This window comes from Teleopsis dalmanni, chromosome 1 (assembly GCF_002237135.1).
Source record: "Teleopsis dalmanni isolate 2A chromosome 1, ASM223713v2, whole genome shotgun sequence".
Classification (NCBI taxonomy): Eukaryota; Metazoa; Arthropoda; class Insecta; order Diptera; family Diopsidae; genus Teleopsis; species Teleopsis dalmanni.
The window spans coordinates 224,987,705-224,998,486 of record NC_051846.1 but is presented as its reverse complement, the minus strand read 5'-3'; the positions used below and the strand labels follow the sequence as shown (position 1 = coordinate 224,998,486).

The window sequence follows — 10,782 nt, the reverse complement described above, 5'->3', positions numbered from 1 at the left end:
AAGTGGAAGAAGCGGTTCCAAAAACATTTGAATAAAGAATCTAGTAGGCTCCTCGATACTACAGGTCTACTCCGTCGACTTCATTGAAGGAAGCCACATAATCTAATTGTCAATCAACTTCCGCAATATATGATGGCTCAAATTTTGAAACATTAATTCAAATCATAATGCTTTTAGAATACAACTGCATTTCTTTAGAGGTTTGAAAACTCTGGTATTTTAATTCAAATATAAAATTTTTTTTATTATTAGGCTTTGATGATAACAGAACCTTCGTTTTTTTCTCAATCTTATAAAATATGAGTGGATTTTATTCTTGCTCTTCGAACCAAGTCACTTAAACACTTTTATTCTTTCTTAACTCGAGCTATGTTCAAAACCCCTCTTTACGCCTTGACTGAATTATTGTTTATCACTTCATCAGACTAAGCAATAATTAACCTCAGATCTGCATACCTCACCGAGAAGCCTGCAACCATTCTGAGATTTGATAAGGCGGTGTTGGTAAGTCTGTCAGTTTTCGCAAATAATTTCAGGGTTCTATCCTTTATGTATTTTTTGATGGGATTAATCTTGAGGTCCCTGAGGATTCATCCTAATGACTCTTTAATTTGAAACAATTATTCTAAATAATTTTTTTTAAAGAGTGTTAATCTAATTGATTAATTTGTTTTAAAAAGTTACTAAATGTTAAGCTATTTAATTAATAGTAAATTAAATAATATTACCACTAAGAACGGTTTTCACGCAGAAGTTTATATAAGAAGACTCCACTTTGATGGATTAAGATTAAAATATTTATCAATAAATAATTTGCAAACTCATAAATTCATCTGTTTTTTTTTCTGTTTAATATTTTTGCACAATTTTTTTATTTTTTTATTAAGAGTAAATATTTCAAAATAATAATTGAATAAAGAATAAATTTATAACTAACAATGAATTTCAATTGTTGAACAAAAAACTATAATCGAAAATAATTAAAAAAGCTGAGAAACGTTTTTGTTGAACGAAGCGCACGACAAACTGGCGGACGACACATTTGCGCCGACAAAAACTGAACTGAACTACGATCGGCGACAGATACTCTGCGCTGCAAGAGATCGCAGAGGCAAGAGATGCTGAAATGCTGAGATGCTAAAAATATTTGTAGCACATTGTTGCTTTAATTAAGACGCTGAATTACTTAAAAACTAAATATGTTAATCAAATGTAAATTAGAAATGCGTGCATTTGGCAATTGCTCCAATCGAATCGCGCCATATGGCCACCGCAGTAGATGCAAGTGACCAAATTGTCAACACGCATCCACGGCAATTGGCAGCAATTGCTTCACGACATGAAGCAACGGACGACGTGTGAGTGCAATGTGCCGATGACTCAGTGGCGTGGATACATGAAACGATTTGAATTCTAATGCTAATTCCGATTCAAATTTCAATAAAAATTGAAATTCAGATATAGTTTAATTGTCGAAGTCGTAGTGACTAATCAAATAGGTGAAATAGGCAGTAAGAATAATATCAAAATAGGCACGTCACGATAGTAAATGTAGAGGTAGGGATGGGAGGTGTGTTAGGTTGTAAGGTAGTTGAAAATTTTGAAATAGTTTCACATTAAAATGTTGAGCACAAATAAGAATTTTTATTTTTAAAATACGAATAACAAGAGGATTGTGCTTCTACGATGGACTCAGGTTGGCGGCAATCGAGTAAACAAGCTAAAAATGTGCACAGATACTGCGATACTGCCGTGTTAAGGGTGCTCCCCAAATGTGATTTGCAATTTTAATTTGGCAATTAAATTAGAAATCGCTCAGATGGCCACCGTTCATATTAACGCATCGATAATTGATTAACGGGGGCGTATGTGAGAAATGATAATGGCGTTTATAGTTGCACCCACTTGCAATGAGCCAGAAAATATTTCTGCTATGCGAATGACAAATAGAAATGTGAAATTAATAAACAAAAACAAAATCAACAAAATATGAAGATGAGTTAATTAAGAACAGTTTTTAATTATAAATATAAACAATATATAGCGTATAAATATAACAGACATTATTACATTGTAAATATATAGCGTATGAATATAACAGATATTATTATGTTATAGATATTAACTTAACTTTAGACTTAATGAAATCAAAACTACTATCCAAGGAAAGTAAGCTACGAATGTACAAGACAACAATAAGACCGGTAGCTACATATGGCTCAGAAACATGGACAATGACGAAGGCGGACGAAGAAGCTTTAAAAATTTTTGAAAGAAAAATAGTTCGCCAGAAACTTTTCAAAGACGAACAAATAATGAAATTGAGGAACTGCTTAGAAATGAAAATATAGTGAGATACATTAAGTTATAAATGTTACAATGGGCTACTCATGCCATAACAATGGGGCCGGAGAGAAAGCCGAACAGCATATTCAACGCAAAGCCGATGACAACCAGGCACACAGGTAGGCCAAGAACAAGATGGCATGAGAACGTGTATGGTGATGCAAGAAAGATTGGAGTACTGAACTGGATGAGAGTAGCAGAAGATAGCGACAGATGAAGGCAGATTGTGGGGGAGGCCAATGCTCATACTGGACTGTAGTGCCAAATAAGAAGAAGAAGATATATTAACAATATATTACTACTGTTATTATTTTTATATTGAAGCTAGTAGAGTCAGTGCACTTAAGCACTTTAACTCTGTATTAACTGCGAGGTTTCTTCAAAACCCCTCTCTACGCCTTGACTGGATTATTGTTTACATCACCGTCTACATCAAAACTAGTGACAGAGTGTGCAGAACACGCTTAAACAAAGCAAGTATGGTTCTTTGTGTAAGATTCCGTATTCATGATCTATGGGTGCTGGGACATGTTGACCAAAGCAACCATATATGGATGTTATCATATATAGTTCCTAATCAAGTTGGTACAGAAGACAATGAAAAGGTATTCAAACTGCCAAGAAAACTACCTGTGGATGCTACACTTTCCAGACCATGTTGGTATTGAAAATAATGAAAAGGCAAGCAAACTAGTAATGAAAGGCGTAAGACTAAAAACTTTTTATTAATCGCAGACAGAATAGTATTTCCATACTTACTAGAAAAGAAAGAAACCAAAAAAGCACTATGTTGATAAAACTTACCGATTTTGTTACACTTTAAAACGACTTAAACAGAGATCTAACATAAAATCAAAGTCTATTAAAAACTGTTCTCACTTAAGAAGTTAAGAATTGAAATAACAATTCCAACAGATCATTGTAGATTAAACTATGTATAATATCATCTAAATAAATTGGAAATGGTAACTATTTGAATTTGCAGATAAGCCGATAATGGTGTCTAGAAAAGTGATAACGCATATTTAGCAGAATTGTAGAAGACTCATCGATTATTAACTGTTACAATCATTAAACTAATGGTTTGAATCTCTACAGCCAGGAATTAAAATTATATCAAAAAGTTGGATATAGACGGAAGCAGATAAAAGGTGTGTTTTATCACGATAATTCCAAACCACACACATCTTTGAAAACTCGAGACATTTTAAGATACTTCCAAAATGTTCACGGTATGGAAAATTTTTTAACAACGCCAGATAATCATTTATTTCAATCTCTGCAATATTCTTTAACTTTAGACCATTATAGATCATTATAATATCGAAAATAAATAGGTAATATATAATAAAAATGATTTTCCATTAATTTTTTTCTTTATTTTGACTATAAAAGCAACAAAAATTTTTCCCTATCTACTAAATAAGTTGAAGTAATGTATATAAAATATGTCTTTATATATAGATTAAATGATTTGACTCCTATTTCGAAGTTTTCTACAATAATTAAAAGTAAATATATATAAATTCCATATATAAATCTACTCTTTGTCTGTACTCATCAGCAAATCGTCTCTCATGAACTCTTCTAGTTTAGTCTAAAAGTTTTGATTGCCTGCTCCGAGTGAGATTTTATTCAGTAAAAAAAAAACTATTTACTACCCAAACATAGACCATAATAAAATTCTAAAAAATTACTTATACATATATAATAATATACAATACAATATATATATAAACATTGTATATAAAATAACATATTGTATATAATAGTTCTATTTAGATATTTTGGTGTGTTTATCTGATTCGCCTTGTAGCAAATTACTCATCGCATATGCGACACATTGAAATACTAAAAAATGTCGCCAATAAACTTAAATCTAGCGAGACTGCATGTCTTCTCGTAGAGCAGTGACTACCAGGAATTTGCATGCGATTCTTTTGAAATCAAAATCTATTCAAATCCTAACATCTGTGCAAAGTGTTAAGTTGAAAATTAAGAAAAACACATCTTACTTTGAAATAATAGATAAGATATTTTGTTAAACAGTTTTTTGTAAGAAATCAACAGAACGTGTTGATTCACAGAATTACATTTAATTTGATAGATCATTAATGAAAAACATAATAAATGCTATTATTTTGTTGAAAAAATATTACAAGAAACGTGAACTACAATATTTGAGAAGGTGAAAATAAAATATATTTAAAGATTATAACTATAATGAAGTTTCTTCCAAATGAGATATATGTGATAATATATAGTACTTTAGTTTTATAAATTGTTTATTATCTATAGTCACTACAATATCGTAACTATAATACAAGAAATAAATTTGAACAAAGCCACTATCAAAATCACAGCTAAATGAAGTGAGTTATGAAACAAGGTTCCAGAAACGGCCTAGTCTACACTCTTAATAACAAGTAAGTGTCACTTATTCCCCCTAACAGCAATAATATTAGCAGTTCTCTGGTTATGACAGTGTTAATAAGCTATGAAACAAAATAACTTAAATGATCTTGAAAAGCACTACTAAATACTACGTCCAAAGGTTTTAAACGATCTTACTATAAACCTTTTCAAAGTCAGCGCAAAATTAAATCCATAGTATGTACTTATAGTGAATAGACTTAACATCTATTAGGTGCCAACACAGATATTGAAATTAATAAAAAAAATTATAAAAATACTGAAAAGTTAGATATAACTCTCAACTGGTATAATTAAAAAATGTATAATCTCTTAAAGGGGTTAACAGAGATCTATATCACAAAAAAGTGGAAGCTGCAGACATAGTATTAAAAATCTCTAATTACTTAAAAATATAGGAAGGATCAGTCAGTATTAACAGAGATATATAACACAAAATAGTGAGAACCATTGAAACCACTTAATTACTTAAAAAAATAACGAGTTGATTAGAAAAAAAATTTATTTTTAGAACTTATTTTAGAATTTATTTTTAGAATTTCATCACATATATTCATAATTCCAACAAAAAAAAAGGAATTATTCGGTTCGCAATAATTTTTAATAATTATTTTTAATTTTAAACTATAACCAATATGCCAATTTCTAAAAGGAAAATGTGTATTTCGTATAATAATTAAGGATCGTAATAGTTATTATTAAAAATATAAAAATCAACTAATGAGTCTTATTATTCGCACTTTAAAATAAAACTCAAAAAAGAATTATTAAATTTGCTTTATATTTTATTTTTCAAAAATAATTATTATTATGTGTCTTTTGCTTTCTAATGCACAAATAACTCATACACACTGCATTTTATTTTCAAACCGACAAATAATTATTATTTTCACTTTAAGAATAACTATTATTTTTAAAAACAAAATATAATTGACACGTTGGGCGTTTTATTTTTAAAAACTGGAAAATAAAATGTTTTTCTGTGTCTTGTAGTTGTTTTTTTAAACTCATACAAAATGTATGCCAGGGCTTGTAGAGGTAAAAGTTAGGTTAGACTAGATTATACTGGCGATCCCAAGGGATACATTTAGGCCCATTGTGTTACCGTAATACTAAAAACTCAAGGATTAGAACCACTTAGAACTTTTGCCAAAGTTTAAAATGCTATTTAAGCGGAAGTCTTGCAGTTCGCCTAGTTTCTCAAAAAAGAAAGCCCCTAAAATGGTAAATCGGTGCCGCGCATGTACTGGACAGAAACACAGCAGATGGGAGGCAGTTTCATAGTTCTCTCCACAACTGCGGCAAATATGATTAAAAGGGAGATTTGCAGTGACCTGTAAGTAAGCTTACTACAAGACTGATATCTCTACGGGGCATCTCAATGAGAGAGTTGGATTTCCTTTTATTGGAGCATGACTAAAGTGCAAACAGATGCCTGCATATTGTTGAGTCTTCCCATCGTTTGTTAAAAAGTTCGACAAATCAGGTAGAGTTGATTTTGTTTTCTGTTAAGATGAACAAAGTACAGTCCTACTGTCTATATATCTTTCTGGAATTGCACATACAGTAATCTCAGAATATTGTATATTGAACTTATGAAGTCTAATATTATGGGGATTTGTAAATTAGTAATCTGTTATTTGTGAATATTGTAGTATTTCTAAATTAGCAACATATGTATGTATAGCTATGTTCACACTATTGTAATTAACTCGATTAAGTGCAATTTTTTTTATACGAAATTCATATAAAAGTAAAGTATTGCGGTTCAATAAGTAAAGGGTATAACTTTTTTTGTTATATGCATTTAAAATTTCACTTACCACATGAATTGTTACTATTATTGCTACTTAGATCCCAAGCATGCTGTAACATTATATATAAAAATTAATTATTTTCGTTAAAAACAAAACATATTCTTAATAACCTACCGGATCTATTTCCAGTGAAAGTGGTGGCATAGGTACACTTGCCGACTGTGTCATGTCATTACGAATTGTTTCAAACCGTTTAGCGCTTGCTGCTGATGGAGTCAAATTAAATACATCCGCTGAGTCGTTTATATCATAAGTTGTGGTCTCTGGTTCTTCTTTTATAACATCCCAACGTGTTGTTGTAATGGACGGTGTTGCCATATTTGCATGCTGATTAAATAATTCTACGGTTGCGGCGACATTAGTAGGTGTCGAAGCAGATGAAGAATTTGAATGGCTAGTGGTATTGGTGGGTGTTACTTGGGTAGAAGAATTATTGTTGCTTGATGAGGTATAAATGCTAAAATCTAAAGGTGTATTATCATCACAGTCATCGGTGTCTGCGTAACTATCTGTGCGAAATATCTATTCAATAATAGATATATATAAATAAATGTTGAAAAAATTTAAAAATACAATTGTTAACAGACTTGTTGATCTTTAAATTCATATTCCAAAGGCTCGTCGGCTCCGCTATATGAAGTTGATAGAAATGACATTTCGCTAACAACATTTTGCATAGAAGGACGATGATCTGGTTTTGTTTTCCAACAAGAAGCCATTAGATTTTGTATAATTGATGGCCAGTCTTTATTGATTTCCGGACGTTCACCTTTAAAGAAAAAATACAAGAGAATATATGAGTATGGATATAAATCATTTACCATAAGAAGAATAAATATATACCTTTGTGTATTTTCCACATTATAGTGAGGGAGTTATCAATTTCACTAAAGGGTTGTTTCCTTGACAGAACCTCCCATAAAACAATGCCCCAACTAAATGTATCACATTTTTCAGTATATTTGGAACCTTCAAAAACCTGTAAGTATATAAATTTCATAAGTAAAAGAGAAATTATTGTAATTTTAAAGTAATTTTTAACCAATAATTTTAACGCTATTGAATAATTGTGAAAATTAAGAAGTTAGTGTATCAGTTAACGGTTAGCGATGAAAACAGATTCCTTTCCAAAAATACTTCTAAAAGTTTGAAATTAAGTTTTAAGTAGGTTCTAAAATTGTTTAAAGTATCTTAATGCTTTTCAGATTGGGAGAGGAGAGTTGTCTTAATATGAGATTATGTGGTATAATAATTGATATAGCTTTGATTTTATTACAGCTGTTAGGTTTAACGACATATTATCTTAAAAAATTGGGTATTGAGTCATTTAAATTAAGTACCATTAAATCCAAAATAATCTAGAGAGAAGTTTCGTTATCCATTCAGTAAAAGATTATAATTTAATTCAGAATATTAAGTAAAGATTTTCACAAAAAAGTCCTGGAGCTATAAGTATTTTATAAGTATTATACTATATATAACAGATAATTTTAAGTTTTGATAATCAAATATGAACTCTAGATAAAGAATTTATTATCTGAATCTAAGATTATAATTTTAAGATAATCTCTTTGGATTATTTAAATGTAAAGGACGTTGTAAAGTTTTTATGATTGGTTTTATGATTAATGAAGACGATTGGTTTCTTTAATATGAGATAATGTGTTGTCAGAATGAATCGCACCGTTGAACTAAATTTTAGATACTAAAAGTTCATTTAGCCATATTTAATCCATTAAATTTATTTATACTCACTTCAGGTGCCATCCAAGCGGCGCTGCCCCTGTTATTAGTCATCATAGTTGATTTATCTGCCACTGTACCGAAATCACATATTTTCAAATGTCTACCTTTATCAGTTAATAACAAATTTAAGGGCTTTAAGTCGCGGTGTATCAAAGGATTTGGTTGCATGGCATGTAGATAAGCAACACCCTTAATAAAAATAAAAATAAAATTAATTAAAATTAGTTTAAAGTGTTTAGTTAACATATAATCTTATACAGCTATAATTTATTATTTATTTATATAATACATTATCTAGAATAATCTACAAAGACACAATGCTCTGTCAAAGCATAGTCTAGGCATATGAGATCATAACTATTTATGTTACTATTATATACATTTTTTTACTGTATTATATTATTGTGTGTTTCAAGCAATTTATTTATGTTTATTTTGTAGATTTATCCTACCTTAGCACATTGTAATGCCCAACTGATGGCGTGAGCAGGCTGATAATGTGGTTTAACTTTGCCGTGCAGAAAGTTATACAGGCAACCACCTTCAGCATATTCCATAACTAGGTATTTGGATTGGTTATGAGCAGATATGCCATATAAGCTTATTATATTATCATGACATACTCTGGATAGTTGCTTGACCTGCCAAACAAAAATCAAGTAAGAATATTTTTGTTCTAAATTTATTATTAAAAAACTTGCTTCTCTTTCTATAGCTGTTTGTTCAGCGGTAGCAACAAATTCCTTCACAGCCACATAACGATCACGCCAAACAGCTTTGTACACAACACCGTAGGAACCATGACCACATTTCTATATGGAACGAAATTTAACAATTATATAATTTGTAAACAAAGCTTATATCTGTTAAAACAGTAAACATATCAACTATACCAAAACCAACCTCTTTAATAGCAATTTCTTCAAAATCTATAAAAGGCTGCATAGATAAGTAATCGCCTGAGCACGGCGTGTCTGGCGTTTCGATGTGTCCCGAAGGCATAAAAGGCATTCGAAATGCTTGTACATCACTATTACTACTTTCTTTTGTGTTTTCCTGGCTAGAATGTGACATTCTCGCAGAACACATTCCCTTTACTTTATTTTTCAAATATTTGCCTTTTTTTGTTAATTTGATTATCTCTTCTGTTTAGAGCCTTTATTGGCTAGCAAATTTGTTGCCTGCTGTGAATATCAAATGTCCACTTTGTTGTTGTACTTGTGTTGCATTTTGTTGAATAAAATTAGTGTACACTATTAGAATTAAACTAATAGAATCTTACTGCGGCGCAATAGTTTATTTAGTAATTATATCTCAATATTTGCGAAATTTATATTTTCACAAAACTTACTGATAAAAATCTGATGTACGCAAATGTCAATATTTTTTTTTGACATTTTGCAATTGTCAGCTGCGCGTAGCGTTGCCAACGATTGACAATAATGGTGCAATGGTTTAATGGTTGGTGTCCGTGATAAGCGGAAGAGAATAAAGAAAATGTGGAAGTCTAAATAAAAATTTCATAAATTAAATAATTTAATGAAATGTTTTTTTAAATAATGTAGGGAACGAGTTATTAATATAAATAGAAACATTTATAGCTACTCTCAATAATCATATAATTATTTTAATATCTGCCTACCATTTTCATTTTGTCAATTGTCTATAATTTAGGGAATTCACCTAATAATTAAATATAACAATAATTCACTTTAATATAATATATAAGCATGTCCTTAGCGTCCATAGAGAAAAGCACAAGCTTAAGAAATCGAGATGATCCTTATGTCCTTAGCGTCCATAGAGAAAAGCATAAGCTTAAGAAATCGAGATGATCTATTCCACTGAGGATCCAATATCTTACTAATCACGTGAGAAAGTTTAACAGGTGCGGTATTGCTATTGAGAATTGATATTATTAAGTTGGGATCTTTACATTCTCCGCCAATTTCCTTGCTTAAGTTTTACTCACTGTGCAAATAACAAAATTGTGAAATCCTACTGTTTAGATACTTTCCAATTTGTGCCATTAAAACCTTCCAAAACATATACTATATACTATATAGTTTACTTTTTTAGAAAAATGAACTGTAAATCCATTCTATCTTCTAGGCATGTGTGGAGACTATATCGGGCGGTATGCCAATCAATATAAGAAAGTCATTTCGAAGAAGAGCAATTGAATAAATGTGGAGTTCATTGCTGAATAAGTTCCAGGTAGGTGCTATTTTTGGTTTATAAACCAGAGCATGTCATAAAAATATATTTCTCGAGGAATTAAAGATTGATTCAGAGATTCAGTTGCAACCTTTATTTATTATCTTATTGCTTTTTTAGTTTATCGACCAAGAATCCAAAGCATATAAGAGTACAGATTTTTCTTAGCATAAAGAATTGGGTGTAACCAGAAAGCGTGGCAGTAAAGTGGTAGTGGATCGTT

At 30.5% G+C, this 10,782-nt stretch overlaps 1 protein-coding gene across 1 annotated transcript; it reads right to left on the bottom strand.

Annotated features, from left to right (window-relative positions):
* Window positions 1–6,594: 6,594 nt before the first annotated feature.
* On the bottom strand, window positions 6,595–9,747 carry LOC119672422 (mitogen-activated protein kinase kinase kinase 7-like). Its single transcript, XM_038083470.1, has 8 exons — window positions 9,246–9,747; window positions 9,044–9,154; window positions 8,795–8,983; window positions 8,352–8,531; window positions 7,440–7,575; window positions 7,184–7,365; window positions 6,711–7,118; window positions 6,595–6,645 (listed from the first exon to the last, which is right to left on the bottom strand). Exons 1-8 carry the CDS (start codon window positions 9,429–9,431, stop codon window positions 6,595–6,597), a joined length of 1,443 nt encoding a protein of 480 aa, XP_037939398.1. The 5' UTR covers window positions 9,432–9,747.
* Window positions 9,748–10,782: the final 1,035 nt, after the last annotated feature.

Coding starts and splice junctions, on each gene's coding strand:
- LOC119672422 (XM_038083470.1), bottom strand. CDS start 9,431: ATGTGTTCTGCGAGAATGTCACATTCTAGCCAGGAAAACACAAAAGAA. Junction 8,532..8,794: donor GGGCATTACAATGTGCTAAG/GTAGGATAAATC, acceptor ATTTTTATTAAG/GGTGTTGCTTATCTACATGC. Junction 6,646..6,710: donor TTTCACTGGAAATAGATCCG/GTAGGTTATTAA, acceptor ATAATGTTACAG/CATGCTTGGGATCTAAGTAG.